This window comes from Geotrypetes seraphini, chromosome 3, assembly GCF_902459505.1.
Source record: "Geotrypetes seraphini chromosome 3, aGeoSer1.1, whole genome shotgun sequence".
Lineage (NCBI taxonomy): Eukaryota > Metazoa > Chordata > Amphibia > Gymnophiona > Dermophiidae > Geotrypetes > Geotrypetes seraphini.
Window position 1 is genome coordinate 390,430,874 of NC_047086.1, and position 19,726 is coordinate 390,450,599.

General features: G+C 44.2%; 1 protein-coding gene across 1 annotated transcript in view; it reads left to right on the forward strand.

Moving 5' to 3' along the window:
• LOC117358226 (cytochrome c oxidase subunit 7A-related protein, mitochondrial) overlaps window positions 1-15,368 on the forward strand; it is a 36,719-nt gene extending 21,351 nt beyond the window's left edge. Inside the window, exons 2-3 of the mRNA XM_033939904.1 lie at window positions 12,077-12,211; window positions 13,552-15,368. Coding sequence (XP_033795795.1) covers window positions 12,077-12,211; window positions 13,552-13,695 — 279 coding nt within the window. The 3' untranslated portion in view covers window positions 13,696-15,368. The remainder of the gene's footprint in view (window positions 1-12,076; window positions 12,212-13,551) is intronic.
• Window positions 15,369-19,726: the final 4,358 nt, after the last annotated feature.

Below are 19,726 nucleotides of genomic sequence, written 5' to 3' on the forward strand. Positions count from 1 at the left end.
TCCATCGGGTCCCTCCGGACCACCCGCCAAGAGAGTATCCTTCCAACTTGACACAGACCGCCCTTCTTCTTCAGGAAGCCCAAGCTTTGCTCCGGCTCCGGGCCGTCGAGCCGGTCCCTGTGGACCAACACAACCAGGGGTTTTACTCCCAGTACTTCCTTGTTCCGAAGAAGACGGGCGACCTGCGCCCCATTTTGGACCTCAGGGTCCTCAACAAATTCCTAGTCAAAGAGAAGTTCCGCATGCTGACCCTTTCTTCTCTCTACCCCCTCCTCGAGCAGAACGACTGGTTATGCTCTCTGGATCTGAAGGAGGCCTACACTCACATTCCCATTCATCCGGCCTCTCGCAAGTTCCTCAGATTTCGGGTGGGACATCTGCATCTGCAGTATCGAGTGCTTCCCTTCGGCCTGTCATCATCTCCCAGAGTCTTCACGAAGTGTCTGGTAGTGGTGGCCGCGGCACTCCGGAACCGGGGTCTTCAGGTTTTCCCCTACCTCGATGACTGGCTCATCAAGGCGCCCTCGGCCTCGGAGGTCATCTCGGCGACCCTGTCCACGGTTCTGTTCCTGCAGAGTTTGGGATTCGAGATCAACTTTCCCAAATCTCATCTACAACCTTCACAGTCGCTCCCCTTCATCGGGGCGGTCCTGGATACCATCCACCTCAGAGCATTCCTTCCTCCTCAGCGCCTGGAAGCTCTTCTTCGTCTCTGCCAGTCTGTGTCTTCTCGCCAATCCATCTCAGCGAGACACATGATGGTCCTCCTGGGCCACATGGCCTCTACAGTTCATGTGACGCCGTTTGCCAGACTCCATCTCAGAATTCCTCAGTGGACCCTGACGTCTCAATGGACTCAGGTGTCGGAGCCGTTGACTCGACAAATCGTCGTCACTCCTGCTCTTCGGCAGTCTCTACTTTGGTGGATGACCTCTTCGAATCTATCCAGAGGTTTGCTGTTTCACACTCCTCCCCACCAGAAGGTTCTCACAACCGATTCCTCGACCTATGCCTGGGGAGCACATCTGGATGGTCTTCGCACTCAGGGATTCTGGACCAGTGCGGACCGCCTCCATCAAATCAATCTTCTGGAGCTCAGAGCCATCTTCAATGCTCTTCAAGCTTTTCAACATCTGCTTCACGACATGGTGGTCCTCATTCGCACAGACAATCAGGTCGCCATGTATTATGTCAACAAGCAGGGGGGCACGGGCTCGGCCTCCCTCTGCCAGGAAGCTCTCAGAGTCTGGGATTGGGCGGTTCGCCACAACGCCTTCCTCAAAGCTGTCTACATTCAGGGGAAGGACAATGTCTTGGCGGACAACTTAAGTCGTCTCCTCCAGCCTCACGAATGGACACTCCATTCCTCGCCCCTTCGTCAGATCTTTGCACAGTGGGGGATGCCTCAGATAGACCTCTTTGCGGCTCCCCACAACTTCAAACTGCCTCACTTTTGCTCCAGGATCTACACTCCTCATCGCCTCGAGGCAGATGCTTTTCTGCTGGATTGGGGGAATCGCTTTCTGTATGCGTTTCCTCCATTTCCTCTCATTCAAAAGATTCTGGTCAAGCTGAAGTCGGACCATGCCACCATGATTCTAATAGCTCCTCGGTGGCCCAGACAACCTTGGTTCTCCCTTCTACTTCAACTCAGCAGCCGGGAGCCATTCCTTCTTCCAGTGCTTCCTTCGCTGCTTACTCAGCATCAGGGATCTCTACTTCATCCCAACCTGCAGTCTCTCCACCTGACAGCTTGGTTCCTCTCAACATAACTCCTTACCAGTTTTCCCAGACGGTGAGGGATGTCTTGGAGGCTTTCAGGAAGCCTGCTACTCGTCAGTGCTACTCCCAAAAATGGACTAGATTTTCTTCATGGTGTAGTTCTAACTCTAAGGAGCCTCAGCGAGCCTCCCTATCCTCTGTGTTGGACTATCTTCTACACCTGTCTCAGTCTGGTCTCAAGTCGACATCTATACGAGTCCACCTGAGTGCTATTGCGGCTTTCCATCAGCCTCTATAGGGGAAACCTCTCTCTGCTCATCCTGTGGTTTCCAGATTTATGAAAGGACTTTTTCATGTCAATCCTCCTCTCAAACCGCCTCCAGTGGTTTGGGATCTCAATGTTGTCCTTTCTCAGCTTATGAAACCTCCTTTTGAGCCTCTGAGCAAGGCTCCACTAAAGTTTCTCACTTGGAAAGTGGTTTTTCTGGTGGCCCTCACATCTGCTCGCAGGGTCAGTGAGCTTCAGGCCTTGGTGGTGGACCCACCTTTCACAGTTTTCCATCATGACAAGGTGGTCCTCCGCACTCATCCGAAATTCCTACCTAAGGTGGTCTCTGAATTTCATCTCAACCAATCCATTGTGCTTCCAGTGTTTTTTCCAAAGCCTCATTCTCATCCTGGAGAATCAGCTCTACACACTCTGGACTGTAAACGTGCTTTGGCTTTCTACTTGGATCGCACCAAACCACACAGAACTGCTCCCCAACTTTTCGTCTCCTTTGATCCAAACAAGTTGGGACGACCTGTATCGAAGCGCACCATCTCCAACTGGATGGCGGCTTGTATCTCTTTCTGTTATGCCCAGGCTGGATTACCCCTTCCCTGTAAGGTCACAGCCCATAAGGTCAGAGCAATGGCAGCCTCTGTAGCCTTCCTCAGATCGACACCGATTGAGGAGATTTGTAAGGCTGCCACTTGGTCCTCGGTTCATACATTCACCTCTCATTATTGTCTGGATACTTTCTCCAGAAGGGATGGACAGTTTGGCCAAACAGTGTTACAAAATTTATTCTCCTAAGTTGCCAACTCTCCCACCATCCCATTGAGGTTAGCTTGGAGGTCACCCACTAGTGAGAATACCTGCCTGCTTGTCCTGGGATAAAGCAATGTTACTTACCGTAACAGTTGTTATCCAGGGACAGCAGGCAGCTATTCTCACGTCCCACCCACCTCCCCTGGGTTGGCTTCTCAGGCTAGCTACCTGAACTGAGGAGACACGCCCGGACCATCGGGCGGGAAGGCACTGGCGCATGCGCGGTGCGGGCATCTCGAAACTTCTGAGTTTCTTCAAGCAAGACATGCTTGTAAGATGTCCGTATCGGGGCTCTGTCGGATGACATCACCCACTAGTGAGAATAGCTGCCTGCTGTCCCTGGATAACAACTGTTACGGTAAGTAACATTGCTTCACTTCAAGAAACAATCTCTTCAAGAAACAATCACTTCAAGAAACAATTATCGCTTCAAGCCCACATCGTGAGGAATGGGAGAGCACAAAGGGCTCCTTTTACTAAGGTGCGCTAGCGTTTTTAGCGCACGCACAAGATTAGCGCATGCTAGCTGAAAAATTACCGGCTAGCACACCTTTGTGAAAGGAGACCAAAGAAATAATATAAAGAAAACATTTTAAATAATTTATCTTCTCTATAGCAGGCAAACATATTATTAAACCCAACAGAAGAGAGTTTAAAATCATAGTCATTATCACTTAAGAACATAAGAATTGCCATCTCCGGATCAGACTCAAGTCCGGTGATCCGCACACGCGGAGGCCCCGCCAGGTGTCTTGGATCCAAAACCACATAAGAATCAGTTTCCCATGTGATTTGACCCAAGGAAACTTCAAGAAGATAGTGTCTCCTCCGCCAGCCAAGACTTTAGGTCTCAGCTGGAGGAAGGCTTTGCGTCGACATTGAGTTTGTCTGGACACATCTAGGAAAATAGAAATTGTCTGCCCATAAAATAATATAGCATATTTTCCAAAAATATCTTTCATAATTATCCTTTTTCTTTCCACTGATGACAATGTAAATTAGTGAATTAGAGCTCTTGATTATAGATTCCTGAGTATTTTCTAAAAATTTTGTAAGATCTAAACTATCTGGGGAATTAATATGATCAATTCCTCCCTCCTTGAACCATGAGGAATATAATAGGCATTCACAATCTCCTTATCCATCTAAATCCATTTATAGTACTTCTTTTACATATCTAATATAATAAAATGGTAGGACGCGCATGCGCACTAAAAAAATCGTGTTCCTTGATCTGTCGCGTTTTTTTTAGTGCGCATGCGCGGGTTGTACGTCACCGATGTTCCTCCTCCACCATGCAACGCAAGCCATGTCCGCCGCCGGCCTCCAGCTACTGGGGGCCGGCGGTGCGAGCCGCTCGGCCGGTGCTGAGGCCCCGCCTCCCGCTTCCGCCCTACACGGCGACGCCAGACCCGGACCTACAAAATGCTGAGGCCCGTCTTCCGACCTACACGGCGCCGCCAGGTCCGGCACCACAAAACGGCCCTCACATCCGCGAACATGCTTGCCATGGAAACAGAGGGGATCAGGAACTAAACATATATTTAAAAAAAACAAAACACAACAACAGTGCACAACGACAGAGACACAGTGGTATGGCAAGGCTGAGATATTTCAATCAAGTCTCTTGTTCTTTCATAGATTCCTGAAGTGAAACTGACTCGGAAGTTTCTAAATTCGAAAGATCCAATCTCCCTCCCACAGTTTATGGGGGTAGGGTTGGTTCCCTCCTAGTGATAGGGAAGTCTCAAGATCCGGTCGATATAAGTGGTACAACTAAGGTCAAATGCTTGTCTGTTGAACCTTTATTCTCACTCAAACCGAATTTCCCCTTCTCTTCCCCATCTAGAGCAGAGCTTACCTCCTCTCTAAGGTCAACCAAAAACAGCGGCGGCGGCGCTCTGAACAGGCTTCTTCGTGGTCTTCCCCACCAGGGCCAGGCCTTCCCTCTGCAGCATCTTTCTATCCCTTCCTCCCATCCCCCTGTGCAGCAGAACCCCACTGACCCTCCCATTGTGACGCAACAGAGGGAAAGCCCCAGCGGGGGAAGACCACGAAGTACCCCGTTCAGAGTGCTGCCGCCGCTGCTGCTTTAGGAGGCCTTGGAGCGGAGGTATGTCAGGTTTCACCGGGGTGGGGGTTGCTGAATTGACACGTCTGATTTTTTTCAGCGAATCGGGCAGCACAAGTGTCAGGGATGGAGTCAGGGAGTGTTGGGACATTTGGGGGGGCAGGGAGGCTTCGGGGGTCGATCTTAACTAGGGCTTATTTTTGGGGTGGGGCTTATATTTGGATCATCATTAAAAATCATGCTATGGCTTATTTTCAGGATAGGTCTTATTTTCTGGGAAACAGGGCAGTTCACCTTCCTTGGTCCGACGCCGAGCATGTGATGGGACAGATGGCTCAGGAGCTCACGTCGCAGCCTTTTACTGTTTGTTTCTCTTGCTCTCTTCTCCTCCCTTTGTTCCTTTTATTCTCTGTCTAGTGAGTTGTTATGAACCACTTTTGATTGAGCCCTAATAAAAGAAGTTCATGAAATAATAAAATTTAAGGTGAGCCAACTTGCTCCATCCCTCTTCCAAATGGCCATTATGAATTGCCTTTATATTTAAATGTTATCATGTGAGATGCAGCTGACCTGGTTGGTTCATGTATATTGATTTGGTTACTACTGTGCACTAGTGCTGCCCGATTCAGGAAAAAAAAATTTCAATTCGATTCGATTCAGCCTATTGAATCGATTTTTTTTAAAGCTTTGAAGTTATGGCACATTTAATTGCCAAAATTAAGAATCTCGGAGAGAGCAAGACCAGAAGGCCTTGAGCATGTGTAGATGCTCAAGGCCCAGCCCAGCCAAGAGGGAGGATCTTCAGGCACCGGCATGTCCTGTGCGTTTGTGCCAGATTGGGGTAAGGGATGCTGTTTGGATGCTTGGCGGGGGAAGCCGGATCGTGCGGGGGGGGTGAGGGGGGGCACTCGCAAATCGAGTCAACGCCCAGTTTGCGAGGCACAAATTGCGGAAATGTTTTGCTTGTCTTGCAAAACACTCGCAAACCAAGGTTTGACTGTACTTTTAAAACCAATTGGAGGAAAAAATTTTTTCACTCAAAGTATAGTTAAGCTCTGGAACGCGATGCCAGAAGATGTGGTAAGAGCGGATAGCGTAGCTGGTTTTAAGAAAGGTTTGGACAAGTTCCTGGAGGAAAAGTCCATAATCTGTTATTGAGACAGACATGGGGTAAGCCATTGCTTGCCCTGGATTGGTAACATGGAATGTTGCTATTCCTTGGGGTTCCGGAATCTTTTGTTACTCTTTGGGATTCCAGAATCTTGCTATTATTTAGGATTCTGAATGGAATGTTGCTACTGTTTGGGTTTTGGCCAGGTACTAGGGACTTGAATTGGCCACCGTGAGAACAGGCTACTGGGCTTGATGGACCATTGGTCTGACCCAGTAAGGCTATTCTTAGGTTCTTATAATGCAATTGGTGCAGTAATTTTTTATTTTTTGGAGTTAGAAATAATAGAAATTAATGTGCTCAAATTACAAATGAAAGATCAGCATTAGTGTAATTGTGCTAACAAGTGCGTAAATGTTTTTATTTTTATGCATACATTTTAGTTATGTTTTATGTAATTTTTGTACACTGCTTGGTTATAAGCGGGTGTACAAAATGAGTACATCTAATCTAAATCATTTGTGTAAATAGGAGCCCCATCTGTGTGGTTACATAGATATTTGCAGCATATCGTTGCTGGCAATTTGTTGGCAAAACAAGGAGAAAAGGTGATGGTCAAAGCCAGGTGGATGCTCAGGTGCATAAGGAGGAGGAAAGGGATATTATAGAGATGTTTAAATATCTCTGTGGCATTAATATACAGGATGCAAGTCTTTTTCAAATGAAAGAAAACTCTGGCATGAGACGACATAGGATGAAGTTAAGAGGTGATAGAAGTAATCTAAGGAAATACTTTTTTTACAGAAAGGGTGGTAGATGGCGTGGAATAGTCTCCCAGCAGACATGGTGGAGATAAAGACCGTGTCTGAATTCAAGAAAGCGTGAGACAAGCATGTGGGATCTCTTAGGGAGAGGAGGAGATAGTGGATGCTGCGGATGGGCAGACTGGAAGGGCCATTTGGCCTTTATCTGCCTGCATGTTTCTGTGTTTCTATAACGATAAAGTTCTATGACCTCACAATGTAGGTGTAAAGAGCCTTAGCCAATAGGGAGAGGAGGAGATAGTGGATGCTGCGGATGGGCACACTGGATGGGCCATTTGGCCTTTATCTGCCATCATGTTTCTATAACCATAAAGCTCTATGACCTCACAATGCAAGTGTTAAGAGCCTTAGCCAATAGGGAGAGGAGGAGATAGTGGATGCTGCGGATGGGCAGACTGGATGGGCCATTTGGCCTTTATCTGCCATCATGTTTCTATAACCATAAAGTTCTATGACCTCACAATGCAGGTGTTAAGAGCCTCAGCCTATAGGAAGAGGAGATGCAAATGTTAAGAGCCTTAGCTAATAGTGAGAGGAGGAGATAGTGGATGCTACGGATGGGCAGACTGGATGGGCCATTTGGCCTTTATCTGCCATCATGTTTCTATAACCATAAAGTTCTATGACATCACAATGCAAGTATAGCCAATAGGGAGAGGAGGAGATAATGGTTACTGTGGATGGGCAGACTGGAAGGGCCATTTGGCTTCTATCTGCCTGCATGTTTCTGAGTTTCTAAGTGCTAGCATTCTAGACATTCCCACACAAGGGACATGTAGACCTAGGTGCATAGATATAGAATTGCCCTTTAAACCTGTGTTTGCCTGCACATAACCAAAAAGTAAGTGTACCATTTGAAAGTTAAAATTGTGCAGTTCCCCACAGCACAGTTTTATACTTTTCCCACTACTGGATAACATTCCCAATTGTGCTCTTATAATGACACATTGAATATCAAATCACTTCTTAAGAATTCTTTCTGCCCCAGGGAGAGGTATTTATTTAATCACGTTTTTAGCCCATCCTCCCAAAAGAGCCCAGAACGGGTTATAAGTTAACATACATAAAATATGGGCTGTTAATAGATGTAGTAATGTACATATCCACTGAATGCTAAGTACTTACATTCCTTCAATTTGCGTCTCAGAATAGAGTGCATACAAATTGACATAATTACAGCTTTCCTGTTGAGTGACAGAAAAAAAAACCCCCAATAGAATTTGGAAGGTACTGGGAAAGAATCAGTTTGTTATTGATAAAGGAGCTTTGATCTAGGCTGCTGTTGTCTTGACAGATCTTCCTTTGTTGCCTGAACGGAAAGCAAGATATGAATTTATGAGCTGGTCTTTTGTGGAGTATTCCTATTATTGAGATGTGCTCATTCTCTTGTGATGAAGCGGTGCATTCAACTCTAAAAGCTAAGACCCAGTGCTTTGCATAACAATCAAAAATGTCCCTCGTGTTTGCACTGCTTTATCAGTCAGGGATGCAGAGCTAGTTAGTATTGGGAATTATTCAGAGATACATATTGGAGGGGGCCGTTTGGCTGGCAGAGAGACATACATGTGATTGGAAGAACAACAGTATTTAGATGGTTTTCTGATGGGCTGACATGTTCCTTCCTTGTTTTACATGAATTACAAGGTTTCCTTACCATGTTTGTCTCATGGGGTTTTATTTGTAGGCACAAATACAGAACAAATCCCCCTGAAGGGTGTTAACTAAGAGAGTGGAGAGAAATGGTCTCAGAAACCTACTTGGAAAGGATATTTCAACCCAATACCAAGCCATCAAAGGTTTATATTTTCCATCACTGACCTAATTACCTCCACCTCCTTTTTTGTGAGACCAATGAGACCAATTTTTACTGTGTCATCACTTTTCTTTTTTATAGACCGCAAAAAATTACTTATCCTAAAGTGTGCAGAGCTACTGACGAGCCCAATGGTGACCCGTTTCGCCACTCACGTGGCTTTGCAGCAGAAATAAACAGGTGTGGGGAAAGAGAAAAGGAAAAAAACATCAGGCTAGGGCAGGGGTAGGCAATTCCGGTCCTCGAGAGCCGGAGCCAGGTCAGGTTTTCAGGATCTCCACAATAAATATGCATGAGATAGATTTGCATTAGAGAATGACAAGGGGAAAAATTATGTCCCCATCACCGCCCCGTCCCCGGACCACCATCCTCTGCACCGCCCCGTCCCCGCTGTCCCTTTCATCACCCCGTCCCTGTCTCTGCCGTCCCCTTCACTGGCCCTTCACCGCCTCATTGTCTCTTTCACCGCCCCGGCCCCATCCCCGTCTTCTCCTCTCCATCCCCCCACCCCCAGCACCCTTCACGTGGTCCAGCAGCTCCCTTCCACCGGCCAGCCATGCATTTCCCTTCCTCCCTTCTTTTCCTTTACCTTTTCTTGTTAAAACGTGCGTTTTCTATAAGGCTAGGAGCTATATTACAGCCGGAGCCTTGAAGTCGCATCGGGTTGCCGGCTAGAAAAGTCTCCGATGCAACCGGAAACAAGAAGTTGCATCAGAGGAGACTTTTTCCAGTGTGCAACGCAACATGACTTCAAGGCTCCGGCTGTAATACAGCTCCTAGCCTTATAGAAAACGCGTGTTTTAACAAGAAAAGGTAAGGGAAAAGAAGGGAGGGAGGGAGATGCATGGTCGGCCGGCCGGCAGGAGAGAGTGGGCTGCCGCTCGTTCACCGCACGTTCCAGATGGTTCACCGCCCCGTGCTACCATTCACCGCCCCATGGGGCGGTAAATTGCCTTGTCCCTGAACTTGCGGTGACCATTTTTTTTGGTCACCGTTTTGGCGGGTTACCTAGCTGTGAGTAACCGCCACCGTGTCATTCTCTAATTTGCATGTCAAGGAGGCAGTGCATGCAAATCCATCTCATACATATTCATTGTGGAGATCCTGAAAACCTGACCTGGCTCTGGCTCTGGCTCTCGAGGACCGGAATTGCCTACCCCTGGGCTAGGGAGTAAAAGAAGTCCCTATTTATCTTGGCTTATTTATTGATCTTATCTGGGCTGTCAGATTCTGAATAGAAGGCCTGCGAGACGTCATAAGCTTTCAGTTGTGCCTTGAATCTTGAAAGCGAACTTTCATTGCGGATGTATTGTGGTAGGGAGTTCCAAAGTGAGCCGAGAGGGAAGAGTTCCTGTCAATAGCAAGAAATAGCTGTCTAAATGATGGGACAGTTAGCAGTTGTGAAGATCGGAGGGCTCTCTTTGGTGAGAGATAATATAGAGAGTCTACAGCGGGAATCTCAAAGTCCCTCCTTGAGGGCCGGAATCCAGTCGGGTTTTCAGGATTTCCCCAATGAATATGCATGAGATCTATGTGCATGCACTGCTTTCAATGCATATTCAGTGGGGAAATCCTGAAAACCTGACTGGATTGCGGCCCTCAAGGAGTGACTTTGAGATCCTTGGTCTACAGGGTAATTGCAATAATTTAAAAAAAAAAAAAGGGGGGGATAAGCATAATAGATGTACTTCGTATGGAGCTTCATGAAGTAAGGGCTCTTTTTACGAAGGTGCGCTAGCGTTTTTAGCGCACGCACACGATTAACGTGCGCTAGCCGAAAAACTACCGCCTGCTTAAAAGGAGGCGGTAGCGGCTAGTGTGTGCACTAAAACCCCTAGCGCACCTTTGTAAAAAGAGCCCCAAAAGTTGCATGTGCCATCGTTGTTGCTGTTTTATTTATTATAGTTTTTTAAATTTCCAGTTCACTCCTCAGTCCTCGGTGCTGTATTCCTACTTTGGATATACTGTGATGCCCGATTGCATCTCCGAGCACTGCTGTCTGCGAAGCTTCATTTTACTTTCATGATGATAACCTGCCAAACTGAGACTATTTGTTCCTACTCAGAAATGGGAGGTGTTTTGGGGTTTTTGTTCTTTTGTTTGTATTACTGAAGTGTTGGCACAGGCAGTTACCATTGATTTTAAACAATTGTCATAAGCTACCCATTTTGTCTCCTTTTTTTTTTCTCCATGCATAGCATTTTGCTGTCAACACTCGTGCAAGTGTTGCATTTGGAGTCCTCCTTTTCTGTACTCAAGCAAATACCCATGGCTTTGCCAAGTAGTACCACTTTCATTTGAAACACCTGTGTCTATATATCGCATGTGATTTCTTATGCCATAAATTTAATAAAAAATGCTTTGAAAAGCTTTTTGGGGATCCTCAGATAGCTGTTCCACTGCATGGACCATAAAGTTCCTCTCGGGATGAGCCTATATCTTCATTGAGACACACACCACACACTTTAGCCCGTTACATTAATGGGTGCTAGAATATATGTCTGTCTTTATTTCTGTCTCTCTCTCCCTCCCGTTGTCTTTATTTCTGTCTGTCTCTCTCCCTGGCCCCCCTTTGTCTGCCGTTATGTGTCTCTCCCTGCCCCTGTGTCTTTCTTCTTTTCTTTCTCCTGCTGTCTGTCTTTCTATCTATCTGTCTCTCTCCCTGCCTCTTGTACAGCAGCATTTCTCTCCCCCCACTTCCCTGTGCAGCAGCATTCCCTCCCCCTCCATTTCCCTGTGCAGCAGCATATCATCAGAGACGTGGAAGAACAAATCAGGGCACTGGAAGGCCCCGAAGCAGCATGTGTAGAGTGCTGCAGACGTTGCTGGAGTCGGCAGGTTTGGAGTGAGGACCGCGGAAAGGGAAGGGGGGGCCAGCAAAGGACTAAGTGAGCCGGTCAGACGTTGGGAAGGGATGGGAGGGTCAGACCGCAAAGAAATTACTATGAGTGAGTGGGGAGCCAGCAAAGCGGCTGGAGTCTTTTTTGTTGACACTTCTCTTCCCGCCCCATGGGATCAATGAAGATCAATGAAGATATATAGACTGATCCCGAGAGGAACATTATGGTCCACACATTGGATATCACTGGAAAAGCTATCTGAAGATCCACCGCAAAACTTTTGAAAACATTTTTATAAAATTTATGGCATAAGAAATCACTGGTGTTCAAAATCAAGGTGGTTATATGTTATGAACACAGTTGTTAGTCTAAGCCACAAATTTTTTTTGTTTGCCAAGTAGTAAGCATAAAGAAGGGTAGCCTAAGAGTTTTGCTGAGCCAAAATGGAGAAATACGTATAGCCTGATGTGATTTGGGACAATTGGAATATAATTTGTTAAAAAGAAAAAAATCTGTGTGGCAGTTAAAAAAAATGGTTATGTATCTTTCTGGGAAGCACCGATAGTTTTATTGATTTGGTTTTCCCCCTTCTTTTCACACAGGGAGTAAGAGCTGGGGTGGTCTCCGGGACCCCTGCTATGATTTTTGGCACACCCACTAAGCTGGCATCGGAATCAGCAGCACCCTCTGAATACCTGGGCCAAAACAGAGTACCGGATTTACAGAAATTCTTTCAGGTAAGAAAGAGAACATCTAGCAGGCAGACAGGTGACCTTTTTTAACAGTTGTAGTATGTTATCGTGTGCAAGAGCAGACTTATTAGAAAAAGATTTATTGCAGTGTATGTCAGAAAAAGGTTAGAATGTCAGACTGCACTATTAAAGATAATGGGGTGACGTAAGTTTAACTTAAACTTATTCTGGGAGCTCTTTGGCATTCTGTTTGCTGTGGTATTAAGAAAGCTCTGATACATCGACTACATCTTGCACGTAAGTACTATCAAGATTATTGCTTGTGCAGGTAAATATGACCATGTCCTCTCTCTTCTAAAGGAGGCATATTGGTTACCTGTCAGCTACAACATTAAATTGAAGAGAGAAAATATTATCAACCAATGGCCAAATTCCTCTTCATTGCACTGAATATGTGATTCTTAAATAGTGTGGGAGATTAGAAAATAGTGCTGGGGAGGTGTTATGAAAGATATGTCTCATCTAAACATAAAATACTGCAAAAGGTGAAGTGGGGAAATATAAATATAATACATTTATTGTAAAACTAGCTGATCACCTGGTGTTGCCCGGATTTCCCAATCCTGGATATCCCAATCTCAACGGCAAGAATTGTCCTCTATAGTCTCAGCGAGCCTGAAAACTATGGATTAAACACTTATCTTTCATATCCTGTAGTCGGGCCTCACGATGTTGCATTGTCTGTGAAGCTCTAGATGTAGCAGCTCTCTTTTTTATATCCTGTAGTTGGGCCTTATGATGCTGGACTGTGTCTGAAGCTCTACATATAGCTGTTGGAAACTTGCCTTACGTTTCCTTGGAGGCATTGTTACAGAAATGACAGCACAGCACAGTGTGACATCATTCCCCAATTGATGATTGGGGATCAATTGGGTGATCATTCACCCAATTGATTAAAGCAATATCTGTCTTTTTTGATGATTCTTTACATATCACCCCCATCCCACCCCCCCAGGGTTTGTTCCCAGATAGTAAGTGATATGGATATCAAGTTTGGTTGAAATCTGTCCATGCGTTTCAGAGTTATGCAGGAACATATATATATACATCCGATTTTATAGATAATTAACCCACATTTTTCCAGAGTCAAAAATATTTTCACAAGATACAGAAAATTAAAAAAAAAATCAAAGTTCAGTCTTAAATTTTGTTTAAAAACTTTTAAAAAGCACAATGACATCAGTTTTGGATATTCTATAAGAAAGGAAAACCAGAAAAAGCAAAGGACTTAAAAATGCAAGCTTCAAAGTCTTGTTAGCTAGCAGTTCAATTACATAAGGGTGTATTTGTCCTTAATTCTCGCTGTCTTTTTTTCCTCCCTGCAGAAGTCTGATGGTGTGCCAGTACATCTGAAGCGTGGTCTTCCTGATCGACTGCTGTACCGTACAACTATGGCTTTAACAATAGGAGGGGCCATCTATTGTCTAGTAGCACTCTACATGGCCTCGCAACCAAAGAACAAGAACTGAATGGAGTTAGCAGGACTGAAAGCACATGTATTGCATTACAAAGATCTCCTGTGTAATTATGTTTTCTTTGTTCCAATTCTGTGTTCAGATGTGACATAATTAATATTAAAGATTAATGTGTCCTGATCTCTTGGCAGTAGTTTTAATGGTTTTAACACCTTAGATTTTGACATTTTCCATGACCATTTTGTTTCTTGCTGCACTATATAAAAACATTGGTTGGCAGCTCTCTCTCCATTTGAATTTTCTCTTTATCCTCCTTGGCCTTAAACATCTTTGTACTGCAAGGATACGGGCATCCAGCTCTAGCAGATAATTTTGTTTTGGTCCTAAATCTTCCAAAAGATTGAGCCTCAAAGTGGATTATAATCTCGTAGTAAATCAATTTTTAAAAAAATCCTAATATGGAGTGCCATTCATTAGAGGATCAGTAAGCTTTACCAAGCCTATGAGTGGAAACAGAACAAATGTCTTTGCTCTTTGTTTCAAGCCTATAGGTTTTCCTAGTGTTTGTTTGTTTCCTTCTAAAGCAGGGTATATTTTTTATATGGGTTGCTAGGTCTCCCATTGCATGGCACTATGGTGCGTTAGGGCCTTAGCGTGCGAAATAGCGCGCGCTAGCCCTTAACGCCAGTATTGAGCTGGCGTTATTCCAGAAGCGTACCGCGCGGTAATTTTGTGCGTGCGCTAAAAACGCTAGCGCACCTTTGTAAAAGGAGCCCTATGACAGATATATGGTAAAAATATCAGTCCCCTTTTAAAAAAAAAATAGTAATACCAAAAACACTGTTTTATTTTGCAAAGTAAACATTCATTGCGCAGAGTTATATATTTATATCAGTTTGGAAGATATCAAACACATGCATTTGTATTGTATTTATTTCTAATGGGCACAGCTGCTGACTGTGAAACTTTGTGCTTCGGTGAGACCTCGTATTGATTGAACCGTCGATAAAAATCTTCTATGCTTTCTTTAAATTTGGTACTGCTATTTTCTAAACCTAATAATTAGGATCCCATCTGCGTGAGATCCTGCTGTTATGCAATTGGATCATTCAGCTACCTGCATGCGGTCGCCGCAGCATGGGAAAATTGTTTGCTCATTTGGGTACCTCATTTAGAAGGAACACCGGTGCTGGTGGCATTACTGCTGGGTTAAACAGGCACCCTGAGTTGCAGTAACTGAACCAGAATCACACGGTAACACAGGGGAGTCTAGAATTCACTGCCTCTGATTTTTTTTGCTCTATCTGCAAAACAGCCCAAGCCTTAGCATCTCTGTCTCAGTGTGCATCTTCCAGTTTTTGTTTTTTTTTTTTTTACTGGAATGATAGCTAATGGGATAATGTCCTTGTCTCTGACCTTTACATATAAAATTAGCAATGCTGATATTATTTGGAAAGCCATACAAATAGAGAGTGTGCCAGTCAGTAACTGTGCCCAATTTAATTTTACAACCTTTCAAAGGTGGAAAGAAATGATGCCATTCTGAAAATTAGTTTTGGACAGCATCAGGTGTAGCAGATGTGTCCAGAGGAAAAGCCACTGTCCTGGCTGAAGATCCTGTACCAGATTTACCTTTTACGTTTGTCCTGTACACTTTAAAAAATGTGTATTTTTTAAATCAAAATATTTTATTTTTATTGCAGAATAAATACAGCAATAAAATATGATGAGAGATGCTCTGTTCATTATGTTCTTATCTTTAGTTTTACTCAGGGCTGACAATATTTGTTTTGGGAATGATATACAGTACTCCCCCGATATCCGCGGGGGTTCCGTTCCAGGAACCCCCGCAAATGTCGAAAAACTGCGAATACGGTTTTTAGGCAGGAGAGGCAGGAGAGGGCAGCCAGAGTGCCGGCGAGTGAAAGAAATCACTCGCTGTATGCTCCGACCGCCTCTTCCTGTACTAAAGTCGGGCCTAGAGAATGACACGGTGACAAAATTCATCACCGTTCCCGTCCCCATCTTCATGTCATTCTTTAAGGAGAGAGGGAAGAATCAGAATATGAATGGACACAACCACTGACCCTCGAGCTTTGCTTTGAAGAATGCTGGTGTAGAAGGACTGAGGTTGAAACAGACACTACAGAATGACAGTCTCTGGTATCCAGAGCAGATATTGTGATGTCATAATGCCTCATTCCACCAGTGCCTAAGAGCCAATCACATCAGTGATGTCACAATGGCTTCATTATCCTTGGCTCACATAAGAATCAGAGTATGAATGGCCACAACCACTGACCCGCAAGCTTTGCTTTGAAGAATGCTGGTGTAGAAGGACCGAGGTTGAAATAGACACTAGAAAATGACATGGGATTATTTCCCACGGTTATCTGCGGGGACGGGAACGGTGATGAATTTTGTCACCGTGTCATTCTCTAGTCGGGCCTCACCAATCAGGAGCTGCGTGTCAAAGCGGTGATTAACTTAAAGGGTAGGTTAACATTTATTTCTTTACTTTTAAAATTTTCATTGTATATGAATCCCCTTTTCCTGAGGGGTTTTCCTTAATTTTGCTCCTTCTCACCGGATTGTGGACTATATTATGACAATTATCTCATTGTTCCATTTCTTGGTGCTTAGTTTGAATAGCTAAGTGATGTTATACTTTTGTATTTCCTTTTACATCTATGTATACTAGATGTATTGAAATGATAAAAAAAAAAAGAAGCTAAGTGATGCTGGGTTCTAAGTTAGGAGTCGCTGCCCAGGAAAAGGATTTAGGTTTCATGGTTGAGGATATGTTGAACCCTCAGTTCAATGTGCGGCGGCGGCTAAGAAAGCAAATAGAATGTTAAAAATTATCAAGAAAGGAATGGAAAATAAAGATGAAAATGTTATAATGCCCTTGTTTCACTCTATGGTACAGCCGCACCTCAAATACTGTATGTAGTTCGGTTCATAAACAAAACCGCGGAAGACAAAGGCGCGCGCCGACAACTGAGCACAAGATGGAGGCGCGCGCCGAAGAAAATGACAGTTTTTAGGGGCTCCGATGGGGGTTTTTGTTGGGGAGCCCCCCCCACTATACTTAATACAGATTGCGACGGCGTTGTGGGTGGTTTGGGGGGGTTGTAATCCCCCTCATTATACTGTAAACTTAACTTTTTCCCTGTTTTTAGGGAAAAAGTTAAGTTTTCAGTAAAATGTGGGGGGTTACAACCCCCCAAACCCCCCACAACGCGGCGCGATCTGTATAAAGTAACCCACCCACCCCCGTCGGAGCCCCTAAAAACAGTTATTTTCTTCGGCGCACGCCACCACACTGCGCTCAGTTGTCGGCGCGCACCTTTGTCTTCCGCAGTTTTGACCTGATACCGTGTAGTTCTGATCGCCATATCTCAAAAAAGATATAGTGGAATTAGGAAAGGTACAAAGAAGGGCGACAAAAATGATAACAGGAATGGGGCAACTTACCTATGAGGAAAGGCTAAAGCGGCCAGGGCTCTTCAGCCTGGAGAAGAGACAGCTCAGGAGTGATATGATAGAGGTCTATGTAATACTGAGTGGAGTGGAAAGGGTAGATGTGAATCTCTTGTTTACTCTTTCCAAAAATACTAGGACTATGGGGCATGCGATGAAGCTACTAAGTAGTAGATTTAAAACAAACCGGAGAAAATATTTCTTCACACAATGTGTAATTCAACTCTGGAATTCGTTGCCGGAGAATGGCTTGGGGAAACCTATTGTTTATTCCGAGGATAAGCAGCATAAAATCTGTTTTACTATTTGGGATCTAGGTAGGTACTTGGGACCTGGGTTGGCCACTCTTGGAAACAGGATATTGAGCTTGATGGACCTTCGGTCTGTCCCAGTAACATAATTCTTTTGTTTTATGTGAACCAAGTATAGAGCAATGAAGCCATTGTGACATCACTGATGAGTCTCTGGCTCTTAGACACTGATGGAATGAGGCATTGTGACATCACAATCTCAGCTCTGAAATGTTGCTACTATTTGGGTTTCCGCAAGGAACTTGAGACATAGGATGGCCTCTGTTGGAAACAGGATACTGGGCTTGATTGACCTTCGGTCTGTCCCAGTAACATAATTCTTTTGTTTTATGTGAACCAAGTATAGAGCAATGAAGCCATTGTGACATCACTGATGAGTCTCTGGCTCTTAGACACTGATGGAATGAGGCATTGTGACATCACAATCTCAGCTCTGAAATGTTGCTACTATTTGGGTTTCCGCAAGGAACTTGAGACATGGGATGGCCACTGTTGGAAACAGGATACTGGGCTTGATTGACCTTCGGTTTGTCCCTGCATGGCAATTCTTGTGTTTTTATGCTAAATCCATGAGTGTTACTCCTGCACAAAGAAAAACCCATTCATCTCAAGATTCACTAGTTTCTCTACCTCAGATTCCATACCACAAGAATTGCATTATCCCAGGACAAGCAGGCAGGTATTCTCACTAGTGGGTGACATCATCCAACGGAGCCCCGATGCGGACATCTCACAAGCATACTTGCTTGTAGAAACTTTTAGAAGTTTCGAGTTGCCCACACCGCGCATGCACGAGTGCCTTCCCGCCCGATGCACCGGGCACGTCTCCTAAGTTCTTTCTCTTCCGCGGAGCTGAGAAATCTGTCTTCGACTCTGCGCGAAGTTCCTTCACTTGTGCCTTCTGTGCCCGCGGTTTTGAGTTTTTGGGGGGCTCATTATCGTTGGCTCATGTTGCGATTTCTTGTTTTCAAAAAAAAAAAAAAAATTTCTTTCGATCGTTCGACCGGGCAGGCCTCGTGGCCACGGCCCCGTGGCTTCGATCTTGCGGCGGAGCTTTTTCAGCCTATGTCCTGGCCTGTTACCGGTTTTAAAAAGTGTGTCAAGTGCAAGCACGCAATTTCGTTGACGGACTCTCATTGACGCTGTCTTCACTGTCTCGGGCTTCAACATCTTCCGATTTGAAAATATCTCTACAGATCAAGTTCAAGTTTCAAGTTTATTAGCATTTGATTGATCGCTTATTACAAGCTAAGCGATGAACAATTTATTTAAAATAAATAGAATTTTCAAAGTACAACAATAAGTTGGGTTCAGATACAAACAGACAAAACAGACTGACATGATACATAAGGAGGGAAAAAAAATGGGAGGGAATAGTTACAATATTTAATCTTTTTCATAATCTAAAAAAAGGAAGAAGAGGGGGCAGGAAAAAACATGCGGAAAGGGAGTGTGAAAATTGGATAAAAAGTAATTTTAAAAATAGAAAGTTAAATATAATGCATTTTTAAACGTTAAAAGCGTCTTTAAATAAAAAAGTTTTTAAAATGGTTTTGAATTTATTAAGATCTTTAACTTCTCTTATATATAGTGGTAGATTATTCCAGGTTTGGGGGGCCATTACAGAAAATATGTCATATCGTCTGGTGCCAATTATCTTCAAGGATGGAATCATTAATTGTCCTTGCGATGAAGAGCGGAGGGATCGTGTTGCATTGTAGGGAATAAGTAACCTATCTATGAATTGTGGTTCATGCGTAGTTAATGTTTTAAATACTAATAGGGAAATTTTGTAAATTATACGTTGGTTGATAGGCAGCCAGTGTGAATCAGTAAGGAAAGGAGTGACATGATCAAATTTTTTTCCGTTATGAATAATTTTAACTGCGGTGTTTTGTATTATTTGTAGTCGTTTCTTTTCCTTTTGGCTAATATTCAGCAATAGTGAATTACAATAGTCGAGCTTAGCAATCACTAAAGAATGAATTAAAATATTTAAAGATTTGGGTTCCAAGAATTTCGACACAGATCGAATCATGCGCAAGCGATAAAAACAACTTTTGACAATATTACTGATATGATCGTGGTATGTAAAATTTTGATCAATTGTGACTCCGAGTATTTTTAATGATGATACAAGCTCTATGGGATCAGAAGTAAAATATTCCACAGCAATTTCTTCCCCTTTTCCAGCTCAAAATGAATCTCCAAATGAAGATGTTGCTTACCCAAGGTTTGTTCAGAGGTTCGCTCACATCTACAGCAAGAATTGGAACCTTGATCAGATGTTT